The following is a 22,477-nucleotide window of genomic DNA, read 5'->3' on the forward strand; positions in this document are numbered from 1 at the left end:
TTGCGTTACACTTTTGAAATGTACATTCCATTGAATGAGAGCTGTAGGGCATAACTGTTACTATAGAACCATTTCAATAATTAGCTTTTAGTGCGGGAGGGGGAAGTAGGTAAAAGTGAAACATTCAAACACCTCGACAAAACCATTTCAATAATTAGCTTTTAGTTCGGGAGAGGGAAGTAGATAAAAGTGAAACATTCAAACACCTCAACTCCAGTAAAGAATGTGCAAATGTAAAGAGACTGATAAAACCACTTTTTACACTGTAAGAACTGAGGCACCAGCAACTGAAATACATTCCAATGAAAGTGACCGATTTCTAGTTATCCATCACTGACTGTCCAGAACTGAAATGAATAGCTTGTGCCAGCTCCAGGGGCAGCTTCCTGAGCTGAGATCTATCCTGATTCCCAATCCAATCTGACACGGGCAGGAGTTCATCACCAAAGACATCCCAGCTCAGCTGTGACGGCTCCGATGGGAACGTCCAGAGCCCTCTCCAGAGCCGAGCACCCCATGTCTGAGCAGTTAATGAAATGGAGCACACAAGCAAAATTGCTTTCAATGACAACGATGAAATGTGGATACAGTTTTATACCAGCCTAGTATTCAAAAGTGAAAAGTCTGCAATTCCAGGCATCACTAAAACCAGACACTGCCGGGTTTCCATTCCCAGCACGTGTATCCTTCACTGTCATATAGAGCACTCACACAAGGATCAGTAGTTCCACAGAGAACTCTTGGCCTTTCTGTGCTCCCAGGAGTCCAAACCCAGAAACTTCTGAGACATAAAAATCTTCACATCCTCATGCCAGGTGGTTGAACAAGCTGCTGAGTTCGTGCGGAACAGTTCTGTGCAGTCGCTGTGACCAACAGCCCCGGGCAGCAGGCGGGCAGTCCCTCAGCTGGTGTCCCCCGTGTCCGCGGTGTCCCCGGCGGCCGGCGCGGCCAGCACGGCGTCCAGCGGGGCGCGCCGCTTGCGGATGCTGCGCCCCGAGGCGATCAGGTCGGCGTAGCCGCGCTGGTGCGAGAAGGCGTAGGCGGAGCGGCGGGCGGACACGCCGCGGCGGAACGCGCTCTGCCGCCGCTTCCACTGCTGCTCCTCCAGCAGGTACTTCCGACGGTTCCTCTGGATCTGCGCGCACGCAAACACACCGCGGGCCGTGCATTAGGCAGCATCGCCACAGCTGATCTGTTCTCATAGCTGTGCGCTGGCTCAAGGCAGGGCAGGTAGCCAAATCCATCCCCTACACTCTTGACATGTAGCCCTAGCACTCCAGGCCAGCCTAAATTAAACCCAAACTGGGGCCCTCAGCAGCCTCATGGGGTCTCAGTGGCACCACCAGATCTCAGCCAGGCACACGAGGAAACAGCCCCCACTCAGCTGCTGCCTCTGGCCAGCCCTGCAGCCACTCTGCTCACGGGACCCAAGCCAGGCTTGTGTCACTCTCTGAAGGACACCATCACTTACTTGTCTCTAACATTGTCACAAAATCCCAAAATGGCTTGGGTTGGAAGGGACCTTAATGCCCATCTCGTCCCACCCCTGCCATGTGCAGGGACACCCTCCACTAGCCCACACCTTAGCACTGACACCAGCCCCTGTAAATAAACACCTGCCACATTCACCCAAATACCAGATTTCACTCACTTTATCGCTCTCTGAAGGCCAGATTGTCATGGACAGAAAGCGCTGTGCCACTACAGGCAGTAAGCAAATGGCAATGGTTAAAATCATGGTAAGCCAAAGGTATGGCTGCCGCAGAGCATTCGGAGCAGCTCCTGGGAATAAAAGGAGCAAAAGTTAATTTATGATAATGTTACATCAGACAGGACTGAGAACCACAAAGCACCAGGACTCACCTGTGAACTGAAAGACAGAAGGGAAGAGAACATGGATTCCAGCACTGTGAAAGTCAAATGTGAGCCCAAAGTAAAGTGCAATACTCCCAAATACTGAAAAAGCATTAACAAAAGTCCAGTAAGATGTATCCAGGCCAATCTAAAAGCAAACAAAAGTGCCAAATGAGTTTCTTAATTCCAAATAATGTCAATTACTTCTTACATGTTGTTACCTTTCTAGTAGAGAAATTTAGAACAGTGAGCAGAAAGTGTTCTCAGAACACCAGAGCTCAGGGAACCAAGCTTACTTGCCTGAAAATTGACCACAAATATCAAAGAGGATGCTGCTGTGACAGCAAAGGACTGATAATCTGCAGGGCCTTCTCCATCTTGTCCCATAGATATAAGGTAGGCTCCATACGGGATGAAGAAGATGATCAGTGAAGTTACAGCTCCATGGAGCAAACTTATAAAGAACTTCTTGTAGTTGAAAAGTAAATCTCTCTGACCCAAAACATAAAGTCTGGGGAACCGAAGGCTCAGTTTGTCGCTCACATCCTTAATAAAGAGGAAAAAGAAAAAAGAAAGTTGTGAATTGTTGTTCTTAGCCTGAGGTTTGGAAAGTGAGAAGCTGAACTATACAGTGTCCCAAAGGGAATGGCAGATCCCTTTCTCTTTCCAATAGCAGGGATTTGCACAGAGTAATGCAAAAGGAAGATGTTCTTAAAAGCCACAAAACCAAACCCCTCTTGTTTCATGGACAACCAGCGTAACTTAGACCTGGTGACAGGTGCCTTTGGATTCATTGCTGTAACAACATGGGGATACCTGGTCGAACAAGCCGACGAGCAGGACTGGGAGGCTGGAGTACAGCACGTTGTACACTGTGATGAACCAGTCCTCGTAGGCTGTCTGCAACAGAGTGGGAATTGCAGGACTTGGTGATTTCATTTGATTACACCCTTCCCCTCCAGTTCCTGAGAAAACTCACATGTGCTCTACTACAGCTTTAAGTTCCCTGTCTTGGTGTTCACCCAAAGGCAGCAGCACCTTGGCTCAAGGCTCTGCTGAAGCTCCTTAGGCTGTGTTAAGCTGCCTCACTCCTCCCAAATGTTCCTCCCTGTACAGCAATGATCCTGACTTCAGTGCTCTGGAATCATACCTAACTGCTTGTAACTAACTCACTCAGTACTCATCACATCCTCTTGCAGAAATCGCTGGTGACAACTTCACACTCCTGACACTTCCCAGGTTAAGCCTTTGCTGTTCCACACTGACAGAAGCACCTGCCTGTTGCTATCCCACATGAGCACAGCTTCCTACCTGGGCAGAGAAGCCATTGAAGAATGAGTACCAGATGTGGACCAGTGTGAAAGCGAAGTTTTTGTAGAAGAAGTATCTCAGGAACTTGCACATCCTGATGTAGGACCAGCGCCCGTGGACCAGCAGCAGCCGCTGGAGGTAGCGGAACTGCCCGAAGGAGTAGTCACTCGACATGACAGCCTGCATGCCCTCCTGGCCACTGATCCCAACTCCAATGTGGGCAGCTGGGTGAGGGACAAACACCACACACGAGGTTGGACAGAGGGACACGAACACGACCAGGGCCATTTCTACTGTCACCTGCACTGTCTCTCAGTGCTTGTTCTGGCAGAATGCACCGGGAAATTTGACCAAAGGAGAACCAAGCGATGGGACAGAGGGAGTAAAGTGCTGAACAAACTGGCCAGGCAGTTTACAAACACCCTTGGGACATAAACACTATCCTAGACATTTTTTCCTCACTTGCATCTCTTGGGAAGCAGAGCAGGTACAATGTGGGATGGCTAATGCCACCAGGCAAGAGGCAGCCAAGCTACTGCTTTGGTCTTTATATTACACTCGGTAACACACAGCATGAGAACAGATTCCTGCTCAGGGAATGTCTACAGAAAAAAAAATAGATCAGGAAAAATCACTAACCATTTTCTAAAGTGCTTCCTCAGAAAGGGAAACAGGCACAGAAGCTAAAGGGCCCACGGCAGCAAAGCAGATGGAAGAGTCTTCTGACAGAGAGGGACAGTGGAGAGACCGCAGGAGCAGGCCAGAGGAGATCTGTCCTAGCGGGAGAGCTTGACAGCTGCCTTACTTTTGATCATGTTCACATCATTGGCCCCGTCCCCGATGGCCAGGGTGATGGCCTTCTTGTACTTCTTCACCAGCTCCACCACCATGGCCTTCTGCTTGGGTGTCACACGGCAGCAAATCACAGCCCTGCACTCGCAGGCCAGATCAACAAAGTTCTTCTGCTGCTGCTCCTTGTAGGCCTCTGCCCTTCTCCTTTTCTCAGTTTGTTTTTTCTTCTCTTCTGCTGTTCTGGGGAATTTCAGTTTAAGTTTCTTTTTCTTCTTTTTCTTCTCCAGCAGGATTTCATTCTGTGAAAAAAATAAAACTTACTGTATTCTCTTCTGCACCATTTCCAGTCCTACTCCAGGCACTGCCTAACAACACCTGAGGTCATGATGCTCCCAGCATCCACTTCTGGCATTTTAATGAACTGCTCATGCAGACAACGGAACAGAGTCCTCAGTGAAAGACACGGCAGGCTGGTGGTGCCCCAAAACCCCAAACACTTGGGAGAGCAGCCTTTGTACATACCAGCCAGGAGCCAGTGATGATCAGAGCCCGGTCTCTGCTGCCCTGGAAGAACGGCTCGTTCATTCTGAGAGAGGAATGTGGACTGGAGCCAGCCCTGTTCCTCTGGTTTTCCAGCCTCGTTTGAAGGAGAGCACTGCAAAGAGAGGGGGAAACTGTACTGAAAAGTCAAGGATAAACTTTAAACTAGGTCAGTCCCAGACTGAAAATCCTGAAAACTAACTCCTCTGTACTTTTACTTGCCTGGTATCTTCTCCATAGCAGATGGCTGTGTCCTCTGTTAGGAGTTCACAAGAAAATCCAATATTTTCAGCAGTTTCTACAAAAAAAATTAAGAGAGGGAAGTATTTACTGAAAGTTCTGCCACAAACAATTGTTAGGAGCAGCCCAGAAGCACCTCAAGTGCTCTTAAGTAATTTCTGATTTACGTTTCAGTATGAGAATTCCCTTTCAATGCCACAGCGCAGATGAACAGGAAAACATCCTCCTGTTTTTAGCTGTTTGGCTGTAACCCCACCTTTTTTGTCACCAGTAAGCACCCAGATTTTAATGTCTGCTTTGGAGAGTCTGGAGATAGTTTCTGGAACTCCATCCTGTAGTTTATCTTCAATAGCTGTTGCACCAAGCAGCTGGAAGGCATTTGAAATACAGGTGGTTAGTAGCACTGAAACATGTTTCTTTTAATATAAGAATTGAAATGTACTAAAAATGTGCAGCTCCTTACAATCAAGTTTTTTTCTATTTCCTCATACACTTTGTCCAGAGCTTCATCCCGGTGACTTGTAGCTAAACTGGCCTCCAGAAACTTTTTATTCCACACTTCAAATTCATCCTGGCTTATGTCTCTATAGCACAGGCAGAGTGTCCTGAGAGTTTCATTTGCAAAGACCTGAAAAACAATTAAAACCACACATATCACAAAAGAAAACTCTTCATTTTCAATCCAAACATAGGGGAAGAACATGAGCATTTGACAAGTTTGACAGAACAAGTCCAACTTTCAGAACCAATTGCAGGTTTCCATTTGTCTTAATAGCTTAGGAAAAGGAAATGAATAACACTATTGTCAGAAAGAAACAATTTTTGTTTTAAAAAGTGCATACAAAATACAAACATACATCAAGGGCCTCTTCTGTGGCTTCTCTCTTGACATTGCAGGGGTGCAGCCGCTCGTAAATCACCGTATCAGCCCCTTTGCAATACAGCCTGATATTGCCACCGGACTCTCTTACTGCGGAGGGAAACAGCACAGCTGGCACCCTTACATCAAGGAATCACTTCAGATTGGATTTCTCAGCCTACTGCCAAGTACCAAAGTGCAAGATGGCGTTTCTCCTTCAGTGGGCTCAAACATGCCCCAGGACTGGTAATTCTTGACCCCAGCTCCCTCTGCACATCTCTTTTCACCCCTAAACAAGAGACCTCCACGCAGGCTGGTGGCAGTCAGCTTACCAATGACAGACATCCTCTTCCTGTCACTGTTGAAATCCAGGATGGCCAGGACATCGTAGGTCCTCTGGACGCCCATCTCACTGATGGTGATGGTGTTCTGCGTCCGGGACAGGAACACGTACCCGAAGTTGCGCGCGGCCGTCACCAGGGCCCCCTCGTCCGGGGACGCTGCCTGGTAGTGGAGCTGACCTGCAGGACGGCAGCCAGCACACAGCTGAGGGTGCACTGGACGCTGCTGCGGCACCCGCCAGCAGGGCACACCGAGAGCAGGGAGCACAGCCCCAGTCTGTGACACCTGCTGCCCAAACAGGATCGGTCCTCAGACTGCAAAACTCCACGTTTGCTACCTCAACATCCTAATTTCTCAATCCAGTCATTTAAACATTTTCAAAAGAAGCTCCAAAACACACATCCTTGGCCAGAGACACCAATACAGTGAGTGGAAACAACCCCAAAAACAGTAGGAACAAGAAAGGACAGGACACTGTTGGTTTCATGGAGATTTCACAAGGATGGGAGTAAAGCAATATTCATATTCCATGTTGTAATTGAATCTTCCAACCCATGAATTCATGAATTCAAAAACTGATCCCCTCTACATTTAGTTTTGTTTAATTTAAAAGGGCAGCCGAACACTCCTTCCTTATGGTATCAGCATTAGTTGCAGATGTCTCCCTCGTGGAACTGAATTTGAATTATTGTTTTCTGCTACACAAGGAAAACAAACTAAGCAAAAGCCACACTCACCATCAGAAGTGTCAGCCATGACTGTGTGACAAATAGCAAGCAGAAAAAAGAACTTCTGGATTTCTGGCTCCTTTCCAGCCTTTATTTGCTCTATCAGGTAGTGATCGTAGAATAAGAACTTTCCATCTGCGTACGCATTCCAGCTGAAATCAACTTGCTGCTTAGACAACAGGGGAAGAGAGGCTGAGTCACCGAGGTGCCGCTGCTTTGTGCCCACCCGCACCTCTCTGTCCCACGGATGGGCCAGGCAGTGGCTGGCATGGAGCTGGCATGGACCTACCTCTGCGTGGCTCTGGAGCTGCCCTGCTGCATCCCGGCAGTCCCCTGCAAGGCAAGCACCCACACTCAGGGCACCGGGCACAGCACAGCTTTTACAGCCCACCACAAATAAAACATATCCACAACATGTACTGCCCTGCCACTGGACGGGAAGGGAAAGGACAAACTGCTGCTCACACTAAAATGTCCCTGTCTGTTTCTTGACTTTGTCCTCAGAGCATTTCTAGCAAAAGCAAATATGTACAAAAAATGGTGCAAATTACCAATTTTCAGTTTTTCTGAAAGCTGAGAAGTTCCCACTAAAGTTCCATTATTTCCACCTTGTAAGTGAGAAAATCCCAACAACTCAACCCTATGCTTTACCCAGTGCCAGGTCTAAATTGTGGAAGTTCAGCTGGAGCTAAGAGAACTTGTATGTACCTGACCTCCAGCAAGCATTAAAATTCTTCCTCCTCCTCCTTTGCACAGCTTACCATATCTTTGCCCGTTTATGCAGCACTTTTTAAAGGTCATGATGTTCTGTGTGAGGGTTCCAGTCTTGTCAGAGAAGATGTACTGGATTTGGCCCAGCTGCTCGTTCAGCGTGGTGGTCCTGGCCTTGGCAGCCGTGTCCTTCTCGGGGTAGTACATCTGCAGGTCCCAGTTGATGAAATAGCTCTGGCCAAAGCGAATCACTTCCACACTGAACGAAAGAGAAGGGAGGTTCTCACTCCAGCTGCAGCTCCCATTTTCACCCAGTGACAGCTCCTCAGGGACTGCCCTACCTACCTCACGTAGAGGGAGATGGGCACCATGGTGTTGAGGACAATGATGTATCCCCAGAAGGTGAGGAAGCCCCGGTAGGCAGGGCTGGAGTCCTGAGCATCGTACAGGTACCAGGAGGAGTTGCCAATCTGCTGCTCCCAGTAGGTGTGGCCGATGGCCAGCCCCGCCGACAGCAGGATAAGGACCACAATGATCTGCAGGGCACAGAGAGCCCTCTCACACTTCAGGAACATCTGCTCGACTTAAATCCCAAATCCCCATGCTCCTAACAGAATGTGACAGATACTTGTGAGGAGAAATGGAGCCATCATTTCCCACAAAGGCACATTTCAGATTTCCTCCTACTCCATCCCAGCTCAGCAGGCCAGAAAAAGTCAAAACATATTTATTACATATACACAGGAAGAAGCTGCCCAACTTCACATACACTATTCACTTAAGATCAGAATTTTAAAAAAAAGCTTACAGTATAAACCATGTAGTTCATAAGGGAGTCAATTTTTGTCCTTTTAAATCTTGTCTTTCCACTATTTCTCATTATTTTTGTGTCAGCACCTAAAAATAAAGAGTGAAAAAATTAAAAAAGGGAAAGATAGGATAAGCAAACACATGCTAGTATTACAATTTTACCAAACTGGGACATGAAATACAGTTGGTGTCTATAGGATGAAGATTCTTTTTCACTCTACAGGTGTGCTTTTAGTGGGGAAGTATTACACACCTGCAAATATGACCATTCCATGGCAGAAGTCTGTGTTCCTGATCTTACAGCCACGCAACAAAATCTTATCTGCATCCAGGGGATAAACTGAGTCTCTCCAGGATAACATTCCTGTAAACTTATCCAGCCGGTTATTGGGTTCTTCACATTCAACCAGACCTAGAAAATGTGGAGGAGAATGTGTTTAATGTACAAGTTAAATCCAAATGCATTGACTTGTACCCACCATCAACATCAAAGTAGCTTTGCTTTACTTTTATTGACTTGCAAACAATTTGAGCTAGGTTCTAACAGCATTAGGTGTAGAACTGTACCAACCATCAAAGTCTGCCAGGGCACTTTCTTCCTGAAGGTGTCTGTGTGTCACCTCTAGGGCCATTTTGAATTTTAAGTTAGTCTCACTAAGAAGAAAAAATAAAAAGGTGATTTTATTAAAACCATGGGTACAGGAGAGAAGTTTAAACACAATTAAATTAAGGTACCACCACTTCTCTGGGCAACCTATACTAAAGTAAAAAATAAATCCATGTCCTTCTCCCTTTCTTCCTATGTCACATTCTCCAACACTTTTGATGTGCCTGTAGCACTCCAGTGGACAAGTTTTAATGATTCTTGAATTGTGGGAATCAGCAGCTGGATGCAGTTCCCCATGTGTGGCTTAACAAGCAGACTCTAACATACACAATCCTTGCTCTTTTCCTACTCAGCCCAAATTAACTCCAAGGCATCCTCAAGTAGAGCCTTACCCATCCAGTTCAGCTGTCTCCACATAGCACAGACTGTTTGGTTCTGAGCTGGACAGCAGCAAAATATCAGCCTAGAAAACAAATAAATAGACATCAAATAAAGCCAGGTAAAAACTCCTACAGAGCTCTCTTGAAACATCAAACAAATGTATCTGAAGCAGGAGCAAAAGGAACTTACAGGAACAAAAGTATTTTTCTTCAGACGAACAACATCACCAACTTTAATATCTTTCCATTTAGTGGCTTTGAACCTGAAACCAAAGATAGTTTAATAATTGTTACTTTTAATGTAGAAAAAATCCACTCTATAAATCTTATAATATTGAACTTTCCTTAGGAAAAAAATGACCTTTTGGTGTGCTGTGGGTTTGCTTCTCAGAAACTGCAATTTAGCTGAGGGTCTACAGCTCAGAAGCCAACCTACCTCTTCTCTTCCCACTTCACCTAGTTGGGAATTCCTGTCCTGCTCTCCAAAGAAGTTGCTCTTAGCACAGATTTAGTCCCGGAGAATTAACTTTAAATTACTCCTTCAAGCAATTCTCTTCCAGCTTCAGTTAGGTTTTCAGACAGAGAACAGAGCTGAGCCTTTCCTACCATCTACAGCTTCAGATCTGTGGCAAAGCTTAGCAACAGGGACAGGATCAGAGCTCAGAGGGGAACACACAAACCTTCCATCCTTGATGACATCACATGTCCTGTTATTGACCTCGTTGTCCATCCTGTGACGAGCCTGAAACCACAGCAAACAATGCCCTGTGTCACAACAGGAGACATGAGCTGCACTGGGAGGGTTTTGCTTTTGTATTTACAGAACATGGTTCTTACAATGTCATCCACCAGGTCTTTGACTGCAGTTATTCCCAGCACCAGGAGCAAGGGCACCAGAGTTGTGTACCATGACAGGGTACTTATTTCAGGAATCGCCTGCAAAAGACCAATAAAATCAGGTCAGCACGGGATCATCAATCAAATTGAAATCAGAGATATTTCACAGTGACCTGACTAGAGAAAAAACCAACACATCAGAGAGAATTTTAAGTCAGGTTGTGAAAATGAACAAAAGAAGAGTTTGGCTGTTACACTACTTAGGAATCAGCTTCCCTTTAACAATTGCACTGGCTCGTATAGTCTGGTGGTGCTTCTGATTTATGAGATGAACTCAAGAAATATCTTTTCCTCATGAAATTCATGAGCTCTGCAACGAGTTCATTCAAATTCTGTGCAACTAGCTCATCCCAGAAGCCTGCCATAGCTCATCTGGATTTGTTGCAGGTTTCTGTTATGATGGGCTTGGTCTCTGCAGCAGTTCATATAGTGCCCCTCAATTCCCTGGCAGGACAGCACTGAACTGTGTCAAATATTATTGAGCCCAGATTCCCTTCACAGTGAGTACTCTCCATCTTGCTTACCTGCAAAATGAGAAGAACCAGGAAATAGAAGTTGGCTGCTCTCTTGAACTGTTCAAACAGATTCAGAGGTAGAAAAGTGATGGGGTTGTACTTGTATGTCTTAATTGCATTTCCCTGTGGGAGAAACCCAAACATCATCAGTGACACAGCAGAGTTTCTCCTTCCAACACAAATGTACAGTGCATAGGTTTAAGTTCCCAATTCTCTATCTCACCTTAAACACGTCTCTTGATAGACTCTTCATTTTCCATTCCAAAACCCCAACCCAGTTATTCTTCCCCTCCTGTGCTGGAAACACTGAGGAATTGTGAACGGTGGCTTTTACACCACTCACCAGCCGTTCCAAAGATCTTACCCAGATTAAGGAAGCATTCTCCCGACAATTAGCACCTCATTGGGATAAAACAACTTACCGCATATTTGCTTTTCTGGAAGCACAGGAAGATTGTTCTCTTGAAGCCCGGCTGGTCATAGAAACGCTGGTCGTTTGCTTTAACTTGCCAGCTGCAGTCTGCAAGGGACAAAAGGAGTTGAAAAGTGTTACAAACAATGAGGGAACAAATCTGCCACTTTCAGGTTTTCTCTCTAATCCCTATTTTAAAGGAACTTTCGGCTGAAGAAAGGCTGGTACCTGCTTTACAATACATATCCTTAAAGAAACCTTTCCAAGGCATTTCCAGGCTGTTTGTCTTTATTAGCAATTCAAGTACATCCAGAGGAAGGGAGGAGCTTGCTTAACATTTGAAAGTTCTGTGGGACACCTGCAGAGTAACATTTACTCAGGGTGAATTCCCTTCTCTCCCCTCTTTTGGTTGCCTCCGTGAGGCCCGCGAAGCGCTAAGCGCTCCAACCCAGGTATGTGTCTTGCTGGAAATGAAGAGGTCAGTTCACCTTTTGAAGGCAATTAATTGATTCAACCATGCTGTGCCATGCTCTTCACTCACACCCATGAAAAAATATAAAATGAGTGCTTCAGATTTGTATCTTCAGCCACCAGTTTTGTTCCATTGCGAGAAAACTCAGGAACAGGAACTGCATCCATCACAATTTTCTGTGCCTGCTCTTTCACAGGCTTTCCCTCCCAGCCCCATCAGCTCCGGTTTAGCACAGACACCCGGGCCCTGCCCACATCCCAGGAGCTCCTGCCCAGGTCTGGAAGCTGCACCCGGGCCCTGCCCACATCCCAGGAGCTCCTGCCCAGGTCTGGAAGCCGGCTCCCGGGCCCTGCCCACATCCCAGGAGCTCCTGCCCAGGTCTGGAAGCTGCACCCGGGCCCTGCCCACATCCCAGGAGCTCCTGCCCAGGTCTGGAAGCCGGCTCCCGGGCCCTGCCCACATCCCAGGAGCTCCTGCCCAGGTCTGGAAGCTGCACCCGGGCCCTGCCCACATCCCAGGAGCTCCTGCCCAGGTCTGGAAGCCGGCTCCCGCAGCTCTGCCTGCCTGGGAAGGATGACTGACGCAGGCAGGGTTTGGAAACGCAGCTCTCCTGACTCAGCGGCCAGGCATCTCCCCACTCGTGCAGCCCACAGGGATTGTCCCCAGTGCTGCTCTTCCTGGTTTCATGAGATCCTCCTCACCACGGACGGACAGACGGGGTGAAACTGCCGGCAGCAGAGGCGTGGGCACGGCTGTGACTAACGCTTCAAAACCCAAAGCCAACTGCAAAGGTGGTTTTGTTTTTCCCGCCCACCACAGAGCAAATTCCACACGGACTTATCTGGACTTTTCCTGGGACTATACAACTTTCATTTCCAGCACCTTGGTTACAAGCCCGGAAGATAATAGAGAAATATTTATCTAGAGGAAACATGTTTTGAGTTAAATATTATATGCATAAGTTTAGAAAGTTACTAAGTTTGTCAAAATGACAGGGCATAAAGAAAAACAAAGTCTACATAAACATTTCTTTAACACATACCAAAAACATTGCAGTGTTGATAAAACTGATCGAAAGCTGACAAATTAGGTCCGAGGCAAAACCTGCAGGAAGGAAGCTCCTCGAAATTGAAGTGTGGTACTAACACCTAATATTTGGCAAGCTGCTTTGGTAATTCATCAACTTTAAAGGATGTCATCATAAAAAAACTCTTAAACTAAACATGTGATGGGTGCTTGTAAAATGACAGCACGCAACAGTTGGTTATGAAATGAGAGCTGATCAGCTGTTCCCACACAAACAGGAAAAAATCTGTATAAATTACACAGGCTCTGGTTACATTGAAAATACTGTCATTGCAGCATAAGAAAATGGAATTCAGGGGAGCTACAGATGTTTCCTGGGCAGAGGTTCAGAGCAGGGATGGCAGAAAGGCTCCTCCCACTGAGGTTCTTATGCTGGCAGCAGCCACAGGCTGTACCTGCCGGTTCCTTTGAACTCCTCCTACTCACCTTTTACCTTTTAGGAAATTCATGAGGCTATAAAGTGAGCAGTGAGGTGGGAATCTGCTCTGCACAAGCAGAAATCCAGGGAAAACACTGAGCACAGCAAAATGCTTATGCTGGAGCCCATTTCCAGAGGGCTGGGAAACCAAGTACCTGAAGGTCTATCTGAAAGGTTCCCAGAGCACAGGCCATGCACATCCAGGGCCTGCCTTAATTAACAGGAGGTCACCATGCAGCTCATTATCTTTGCGCAAGGAGTGGTGGCACAGAACTGGGCTGCAGCTTGGAATGAAGCTGAGTCTCATTCTGACATTTGTTAAACTGAACTGCCATCAATTTACTCCTCCAGAGTCAAATAAGCCATTCCAAACCTTACCTGACACATAAATACAAAAGTCCAATCGGTCCCTGAGGCTCAGCCTCTGCATCCAGCATCGTGCGCTGCCCAAAGCAGGGCCAGGGTGCTGTTACCTTTTTTGCCAGGCTCTCTGCTCTCCTTGGGGTCCCTGCTGGTTGGGTTGGGTCCCAGTTCAGCCCCAGGCTGCCGGCTGTCCAGCTCGTCCTCCGTTTCGTCGTCGCTGTACGGCACCACCTCATCGTTGGGCTGGGAATCCTCCTCGAAGGTGGTCTCCGAGTCCCTTTCTGAGATCATGCTGCTAGCACCCTGTGGGACAAGTTAGGGACAAGAGCTCACCTAGCAAGTGCTGCAAATCACATCTGCAGTTTTACTGTGCTGGTGTTGCTCACCAAACCCCACATGTGAAACCCCAGAACAGCGCAGGGCACGGGCTTGGTTTCCCAGCACTGAGCAGGATCAGGGGGCAACTCCTGCCCCAGGCAGCCCTTCATTACTGTTCTGCTATGTGTAATTACACCCTGCAGCCCAAGAACACCGTGTGCTCCCAACACAAGATGTAGGAACTGGGGAGCACACAAACACGTCTCCCAGGGGCCATTACATCATGCCCTGAGGAGCCACAGGAGCTGGAGCCCTGCTTGGCCACAGTGGGACACAGAACTGGGCACGGAGTGCCAGGACAGACATCCAGGGTTCAGTCACACAGCTGATCCTCCATGCCAGCCTGCCCAGCCTCACCCAACCCAGCCTTGCTTCCTCTCTCTTCCCACGGCTGAACATCAGTGTTTGTCACTGCAAGATCCCACATCTCGCTGCCCAAACACCCGAGGACACCAGGGGAGGCATTCTGGCTCAGCCCTGAGCTGTATCAGAGGAGGATGAGCTGAGATGTGGCCATGCCCATGTGCCCTTCAGCTGTGCCTCAAATGGACATCTCCAGCCACCGCTGGGTGTGATCCTAATCCTGAACCACACACCAATTCCCAGCTTGCCCCCTGACCTGCCTCACCACCGTGGCATTGCCTTTGCTTACAAACTCAGCAACCAGCAGGGCTGGCACCAAACCTGCTGACGTCCCCCTCAGCTTCTGGTTTTGCAAAGCTGAATCGTCTCCCCTCCCCAATATCTGCTATAAGAGCGAGATAAATATTCCATGAGCACAGACTGTGCTACTCGAGTGGCAGGCTGCTGGCAGGGAGCCAAGGCAGGCCATGTTCCTGAGCCACAGCGCTGCAGGGCCCGCCCAGCACAGACTGACAGCCCAAAAATACAACAAATCCACCAGGCTGAGTGCACAGGAGTCCACACAGCTTCTCCAAGACCCACTCAAGCTGCTGGAGGCTTCTCCCTCATGGAATTACCCAGCTGGTCACTAACACAGGTGTAGAACCTGCGACGTCTGTGACAGATCACATTTTCCTAAATAGCCTTGGAGTTAGGAAATACACTTCAAGCTCCAATTCAGGCCCCTGAATACCTTACAGTGATATTCTAGGTTTATTTCTCCTTTTTTTCTGTGCTTTAATTCTTTCTGTCCTGCTAACACCTCTTATGGGGACTGCTGGGGGGAACAAGCTCCTCCCACACACAGTGCCTAGAACACAAAATGCCACCAGATCTTTGACTGGCTCTCAGTCTACAACAACTGAAACAATCTCATATCCCCGGCACACAGAGATTCAGCTGTTAGTCTATTAAATTTTACTGATTACCTGCTTAATGATTAATGAAGCAATTAGTCATGCAAAGGGTAGATGAGATGTCAAAAACTGCTGCTTTTGTTCTCCATTGCAGATGTGTGCCTGCATGGCAGTTCCTACAATGCCACCAGCAGCAGCCTGATGCTCCCTGAACAGAGCCCGCCAAGTGACCTGGGGTAAGGTTAAATTAATTGCAGTCACTTTCCCTCCTCAGAGAACTAAACCGCTCTGGAAAACCTCGTTAGGAGAGGAGATCTCATTAAGTGTTACCCCGCAGGCAGCACCAGCGCTCTGTGCTTCGGGCACACCATTAGCATGCTGCAGGAGGCAATGGAATTGTGCCCGGGGCTGGCCGGGAGCCTGAGGAAAAGCTCCCGCAGGTGGGAGAGAGATGAGCGCTGCTGTGGGACCCGGGGCAAAGGGTCCTCCCCTGGCAGGCCGACAAACTGCTTTAGAGCTCAGTTTCTTGACACCTGGTCTGGAAGAAGTTCCGAGAAAGGCAGGGAGGGATCATGATGGGAAAGGGGAGACGGGAGAAACCACAGCATGGAGCAGCAGAGATGCCAGCGAAGCCCGAGGGAGCAGGTAAGAGAGGGAGCACACACCCAGCAGAGCCTGGATGCAGGAAGCACCCAGCAGAAGCTCCAGGGGAACACACATGGCAAGAACAGAGGGGCCACTACTGCTTCTGGTCACTACTCTGAGGACTGTGGAAACAGGTCATGGAGGGCCTGAGGTGGAACAACACGGCTGTTAAATACTGTGTGATCAAATACTCAGAGAACACTTTAAAAAGCTGGTTCTTGGCTGCACAGCCCTCATTTTCTAGTTCCTGACTTGACACCCAGGGCTATCACACTGTTTCAGACCAGAAAACCTTCCATTAACCACTTCAGTCTAGAGAAGCACCAGCTTCCACTGCCTGGGTGGGTGGGGAGCAGTGCCCAGCTCCCAGCTCTGCCTTCCAGCCTGGAAAATCCTGCTGATCCAACAGCAGGATGGATACATGGGGAGATAAAGGGGATCAAAACAGTAGTAAGCACAGGTTTAAGTATACCTGATCCACTTTATTTACTAAAAGGGCAAGAGGGCTTCAGTAACTCAGGTTTTGTGTCTACTTCTGCCTCAGGGCAAGCACCAGATAATTGGGAATAAATTAAACCTTGTAAAAACTCCACTTACTGCATTTGTTTCAAGGCAGTAAACAACAACGCAAAGCAATCTTATTCTAAATTTTTCTCTGGAGAGTCACTGCACATGACACTGCTGCAAGAACCTGGGGTGACTTCTTGCAAATTGGGTCACCACTCAAAATGCCCTGAAAGTTCAGGAATCCACCTAGAACAAGGGACATGAATAGTAGAAGGATTAAAATGCCACTAGACCGGTTATTTTGTGTTTATTATGGATATAAAGACCTACAAGGCTCACCATTACACACCTGCTGGCCACCACAGCCTGTGCACAGCCCACACCCTGCATGTTCCTGTCCTTGGCACCACATTCTGCACTACCTCACACACTGGGGCAGTGCCAAGCTCAACAGCTGCTCAAACCTGGCCACGCACTGCTCTTCCTGAACACAACAAGATCAGTATTTTATGCAAGAATCATAAAGCAAACTCAGATAGTACAAAAAGTAACTCAGAGACCCTTCTGAACTGCTTCAGGTCTCTGGAGCTTAAATAGGACAAAAGAGCTACAGCAAGAAGTTTCACTGATTTAACCTGGCATTTTAAAAAGCACTTAAATGCAAAGCCTGAGCCTCAGAGATATAAGATTTATTTCTTTACCAGGTGTTGCTGGAGCATCCAGCATTGCAAAACAAAACCTGCTTGCAGGAGGGCTGAATACAAACTCCCAAACTGCAGCAGAAAGCCATGTGTGACACCAGCCTCTGGGGAGGTTCCCACAGGGACCTGCTGGCAGTGCATGATCACTCCAATTACATTTCCCCTCAGAGACAGCAGTAATTACTGTGCCATCCTCAGCTGTCCCACACTGCTCACCTCAGCAGGAACAGGGAATCGGAGCCAAAATGGGAACATGGACAAAGAGAGCCTGGTGGGGCACTCAGGGCTGCCACCCTGGAGAGCACCAGAGGAGAAATGAGAGCCCACAGAGCACCTGCATGGCTCCACCACAGCAGACACCTGTACTCAAGGAGCTCGAGTCCATATCATACCCCGAGGTTTCAGGCTCATTGTTCATCCATGGGCACAGGACTAAGGGATGGCTGTAACAGCACTTGAGACCTGAAATTTGGAATTGCAAAGACAGTCCAGAGCCCACTCTCAGGTCATGATCCACCCTCAGCCCAATAATGACCCAACTGGTACCAGTTAATGCTTCTGGAGTTATTTTTAACACCTCCAAAGCACAGCCAAGGCTTCAAACAGAGGATATTGCATTTCTGCTCTCCCCTCAGCGATCCCAGCCTGAGACTTTGGCAGAGTATGGGCCTTCATTAAAAATGTGTTCAGCAGCTCATCTCCCTGGAACCAGAGCTGCTGCAGGGAAACCAGCAAATCACAAACTGGATTTGCTTCCAATAGATGAGATGGATCACTGATTACTCACAGCAGATGTGAAATGTGACTGGTAACAAGTGCTTGGACAGGCTGATAGACAGGTCTTCTGAACAGCTAAAACCTTCCAGGTAATCTTTACAACATTTTGAGAGTAAAAGAAAACAGCAGCTCGAATAGCATGAATCAGCACAAATGGGCCAAGGAAATAACCTTCACTCCAAACAGTACTAAGCTTCAGGTAGATAGCCATGCAAATTACATGCTTAGAGCTAATTAATTTATTGATCTATTTCACACACAACAGCTCCAGATACTTCCTTGAATGACTGCTTTACAGTAATTGAACACACAAAAGTTATATCTTGAAGGGAATGATTTCCCTTAGTCATCAGTTCGCAAACACACTGGCTGCCACATGCACCCTAGGAAAGGAAAAGCCCAGCTGCTGGGACGGCCCAGAGAAGGTGAGCTCAGGAGCTGAGGGATGTACTTTGAGCCTGGAGAGTGTAGGGTCATGGAACCCCACTGCTGACCCTGCACACCTTCCCTGCCCTGTGACCCTGGGAGCAGCTCCCACTGGAACCTGCCAACACGGGGTGACTCACCACCACCCCAAAAGGATAAAACCTGAGGGATGCCAGTACGGCTGCAGATAAAGCGCTTGTGGGGAAGTGATGCACCCTCACAACTCAGGAGAGCACAACATGTGCTGAGACACAACGTGTCATACCCCACACAACAGAAGCACCAAGGACTGAGCTCTCCCTGCAAGCTGAGAGGTCCCTGGGGCTCCTGTTCTGCCAGTGGCAGGTCCCAGAGCAGGCAGCCTGGCTGCACCATCGAGTGCTGCTGTGCACCCAGCCCCTCATCTTACACACGTTTTACACACACCATTTTTAAATACAAAGTGTACCTATTTGATTCACAATAGGGCCTTAACACAGGCACCTACTACTGCTCTGGAGGCTGGACCAACTCTAAAGATTAAGGACTAATTCCAGTTAAAAGAGACTTTTAAATTGCTATTGTATGCAGCCAACCTTGCAATGCTATGCAAGGAACCAAGCCTGTCCCTCCTCCAATGCCCTAACAACCCGGATTACCTGCACCATCAGGAGGCAAACACCACAGTAAAACTGTAACCCTGGCACCACCAAGCTCTGAAAATCTAACTTTAAAAAGCTGTTCGTGCCAACCAGGCTGCAGGGAGGTGACAGTTCCTCCCCTGAACACACTGCAGACCTGCTCAAGCAAGCTGAGACACCAAGACCCTGAAACCCTCTAGAGGGAGGAGAGAGGGTTCAGTTCTGTGCTGCTGACAAATGTTCAAGTCCCATCTTGGGGAAAAAAATTGAAATAGAAAGCAGAGGCTATTACGTACTCCCCGGTGTAGCTACTTACTAAAACTTGTATGAAAATAAGAATGAAGGACTTTCCAATATAACTCCTTTATCCTGATGAGCCAACAGGATTTGAGGCAGGGAAGAGATTAACTAGACACCAAGAATTTAACAGAAAATCGCTCCAAGAAAGAGACCCACAGCTGCCTGAGGTTACACAAAAAGGGCTGAAGATGGGCCATTGCAGAAACCAAATCATCATTTCCCCGTTATCTGCCCTAGGATTTCTCATTAACAGATCTGCAGAGTTCTGTCATTTAAAGTCCAAGGCAAGGCAAGCTATCTTTGCAGAAGATAAAAGGGTTGGTAACCTTTGCTCAAGCTGCCCTCTCTGAAGGGGTTTCAGCCTGCCTTTTAGAGGGTGTTACCTTGGTCTCGAGGTTCATGTTACACAACAGCACATATTGAAGATAATAGAGGGAAAAATAATTATTGTTGTACACATCTAAACTGCATTGTTTGGGGTAAAAGATTTTTGGAACTTTATAGAGAGATTTTTCCTAGTAATCACCATCAAAACCAGCAGGTATTTTTAACTGGACTAAATAAAGGTTACTTCCTGCTACCAAGATTGGAGATGCCATTAACACACCTCTTCTGGCAGCACCTACAATAGAAACTGAAGCCATTTTCCTCAACTGACCTTTATCCAGTGGAGTGTGTGACTGAAGCCCAGACTGCATCACAGACGCAGGCACTGGCCACTCACAGAGGATCCCCTGTGTTCATCTTCAAATCAGGCTCCATCTGCAATGAAACAATGTAGAAAATGGTTCATTGGCTGATTCCACCTTGTGTGCGCACAATAACAAAAACTATTCTGTAGAAAAATCGTGACATTTATTTGCCTTGCAAAAATTTCTTAGTCTTTGTGTGGAACTGTTTGTCCTATGACCCTAAGGTGTCTGGGCTCTGTGATAAACCTGAGGTTGGTAGAGACCTTTTAAAGATATTAACATCCACACCCTGTTTGTGAAGTCATTAGTACATCTTTCCTATCACCAGAGATTGTCAAATTGTCAAATGAAAATCACATTTCAAGTTTCTATCAGAACACACGGGGAAAACCCAGCAGACGTTGCAGAGGGATTGTGTAAGCTTGCCAAAAAGCAGCAGTGCTGTCACAGAGCTGGGCACCTGCCGAGGGGGGCTCAGAGAATCCGGAATGGGAATGTGCCCTTCACCTTCACCGCGACAAGCACAGAAACAGAGAGGTTAAGTGATTTGCCCAAGGCCATTGGGTAAGTCACTGACAGAGCCAGGGCTGGGTTTCAGGAGCTCCTGGCCAACGTCCTGCATTCAATTACAGCTGCACAAAGCATCTCATTTAAAAGAGGCCCGACAAAGCCCACGGCCAGGAAGAACATCAAAACCCCTCGGATCTGAAACAACAACAACCAGCCCCCTTTCCACATTTGAGAGCAGCCAGCACTTCAAGCTTTCAGCCCTCAAACAACAGCCACACCAACAAGAGAGCAGAGAAATAAATTCCAGTTCATTTTAAAATAACTTCAGTGCAAGTGCCTCTTGAAACTCACCATCCCAAACTCTAAAGCAAAGGTCCAGAACACTCACATGCTGTCTTTATGGCAGAATTAAGTGAGAATAGTTTAGAAATTACTGAAAATAATCTCTACAATAGCTACAAGTTAACAAATAGACAAACAGAGGCCCGGGACAGGTACGAAAGCAACCAGATTCTACGGTGGCCACCAGTGCAGAAGCTGACAAGGAAAGCTTCAAAAATGGCCAGATACTACTCATTTTCTAAACCAGGCTTTGAAAACGAAGACAAATCAAAACCCTCGACCAAACAGAAACCTGAGCAGCCTGATGGAGCACAGACACTGACAGGGAGTTAATCCAGGGACTCGCTCCAGCAGCAGCCACCCAGGCGGGGATTGCTCAAGGGCCAGGCTGCCACCCCAAACACCCCAAACCCCAGCGGCCCCGCTCTCCAGAGCCAAAGCCCCTCGGCCCGGAGACCAAACACCCACCCGGCTGTTGTTCATCACCAGCACGCTCCCTGCCAGAGCTCCCGGGCTCTTCGGCCTCTTGGGTTTCAGAGCGCTCCTGCTGACACCCGAGCCGAGGAAATGCTCCATTCCCTGCTCCATTCAGCACAGCTCCATCCCGGCTCCGAGCAAGGGATGCTCTTTGAGCTACAGGCACGAAGCACCAGCTAACAGGACCAAGACACCGGATAGGTTTTGTTTAGTTTTCCAAGCAAGTCACTGACCTCACAAGTAACTCGCCCAGTATTTTCTATTGCAGAATTACTGCTCCTTACCGCAGAAACCTATTGCTGCTCTGATGACTGTATAAACACTGACTAATGAGTCAGCCCTGAAGGCTGCTCTCGTTGTATACACGTATGGGGGGGAAAGCCGGGAGCAAGGCAACCAGCCCAGGGCCACGAGCTGGAGTCAGTGCCCGGGGGCTCGGGGAGACCGGAGACAGCCGAGCTGCCTTAGCTCACCTTCCAGCAAACTCCTGCGCTTTCTCTACACTTCACACCGGAGGGACTCTGCGCTAAGCTGGACCGTCACCGGCCGCACATCCCGCGGGTGGGAGCGAGGGGGACGCCGATTCCCGCGGGGTTAAACCCTCCAAAACAACGCGTCGGGGTCCTCGCTCCGAGCGGGGGATGTTCTGGGAAGGAAGGAGAAAAGAAGGGAAGGCGTTCCGGGTGCGCCCGGGCTCAGCTCCGGCCCCACCTGTGCGGCGGGGCGGGCCGGGACAGAGCCCGCCCCGACCCCCGGCCCGCAGCGAGCGCGGCACCTGCGGAGCTGGCGCTGCACGGCCCTGGCGGGGATGGATGCACCGCGGCCCCCGGGTCACGGCCCCGCGGCTGCGGCCGGCACCGGCACCGGCCCCGAGCCCCGCTCCGGCAGCTGGGCAGGAGCCCCCGGCCGCGGCCTCACCTGCCCCGCGGGTTCCCGCTCGCCCAGCGCCCGCCGGCCCCGCGCCCGCCCGGCTCCCCGGGAGCCGCCGCCAGACCGGCCCGACGGGTTGGCCCGGTTCTGCGGGCGGGTGTAGGGCAGCAGGGAGGGGCAGCGGGGAGGGGCCGGGGGCAGCGGGGAGGGGCCGGGGGCCGGCCCGGCACAGCGCGGCCACTCCCACCGCCCCTCCCCGCTGGGGCTCGGGGGCAGCGGGACCCCCCGGCCGCTGCCGGCACCCGCGGGAGGTGCCGAGGTGCGGGCCGGGGTGATCCCACCCGCGGGAGGTGCCGAGGTGCGGGCCGGGGTGATCCCACCCGCGGGAGGTGCCGAGGTGCGGGCCGGGGTGATCCCACCCGCGGGAGGTGCCGAGGTGCGGGCCGGGGTGATCCCACCCGCGGGAGGTGCCGAGGTGCGGGCCGGGGTGATCCCACCCGCCGGAGGTGCCGAGGTGCGGGTCCAGCCCTGCCCTGGTGACAGCCAGGACCTGCCTCCTGGCAGGGTTGCTTTATCGCTCCTTATTCACTGGGCTGCACAGCATTAGAGAGCTTTGGAAGGGCTACAGGATTTGAG

At 49.1% G+C, this 22,477-nt stretch overlaps 1 protein-coding gene across 1 annotated transcript; it reads right to left on the reverse strand.

Moving 5' to 3' along the window:
- Window positions 1-96: 96 nt before the first annotated feature.
- On the reverse strand, window positions 97-21,969 carry ATP8B1 (ATPase phospholipid transporting 8B1). The gene is made up of 30 exons (XM_058824018.1): window positions 21,890-21,969; window positions 21,445-21,617; window positions 19,609-19,712; window positions 13,448-13,640; window positions 11,009-11,106; window positions 10,596-10,709; window positions 10,012-10,110; window positions 9,855-9,916; window positions 9,365-9,437; window positions 9,187-9,257; window positions 8,759-8,841; window positions 8,441-8,599; window positions 8,186-8,274; window positions 7,723-7,913; window positions 7,428-7,636; window positions 6,956-6,999; window positions 6,676-6,832; window positions 5,929-6,117; window positions 5,595-5,707; window positions 5,201-5,365; window positions 4,994-5,105; window positions 4,720-4,795; window positions 4,480-4,612; window positions 3,971-4,256; window positions 3,166-3,389; window positions 2,671-2,754; window positions 2,155-2,400; window positions 1,864-2,002; window positions 1,652-1,782; window positions 97-1,135 (listed from the first exon to the last, which is right to left on the reverse strand). Exons 4-30 carry the CDS (start codon window positions 13,626-13,628, stop codon window positions 902-904), a joined length of 3,762 nt encoding a protein of 1,253 aa, XP_058680001.1. The 5' UTR covers window positions 13,629-13,640; window positions 19,609-19,712; window positions 21,445-21,617; window positions 21,890-21,969; the 3' UTR covers window positions 97-901.
- Between the last annotated feature and the right edge of the window lie 508 nt (window positions 21,970-22,477).

Source organism: Ammospiza caudacuta, chromosome Z (genome assembly GCF_027887145.1).
Source record: "Ammospiza caudacuta isolate bAmmCau1 chromosome Z, bAmmCau1.pri, whole genome shotgun sequence".
Classification (NCBI taxonomy): domain Eukaryota; kingdom Metazoa; phylum Chordata; class Aves; order Passeriformes; family Passerellidae; genus Ammospiza; species Ammospiza caudacuta.

What these genes read in the sequence shown, in the direction of transcription:
- ATP8B1 (XM_058824018.1), bottom strand. Translation starts at nt 13,628, where the DNA reads ATGATCTCAGAAAGGGACTCGGAGACCACCTTCGAGGAGGATTCCCAG. An exon ending in GATGTCATCAAGGATGGAAG is followed by an intron (nt 9,438 to 9,854) that starts GTTTGTGTGTTC and finishes CTTTGGTTTCAG; the next exon opens with GTTCAAAGCCACTAAATGGA. An exon ending in CATGGCTGACACTTCTGATG is followed by an intron (nt 6,118 to 6,675) that starts GTGAGTGTGGCT and finishes GCCGTCCTGCAG; the next exon opens with GTCAGCTCCACTACCAGGCA.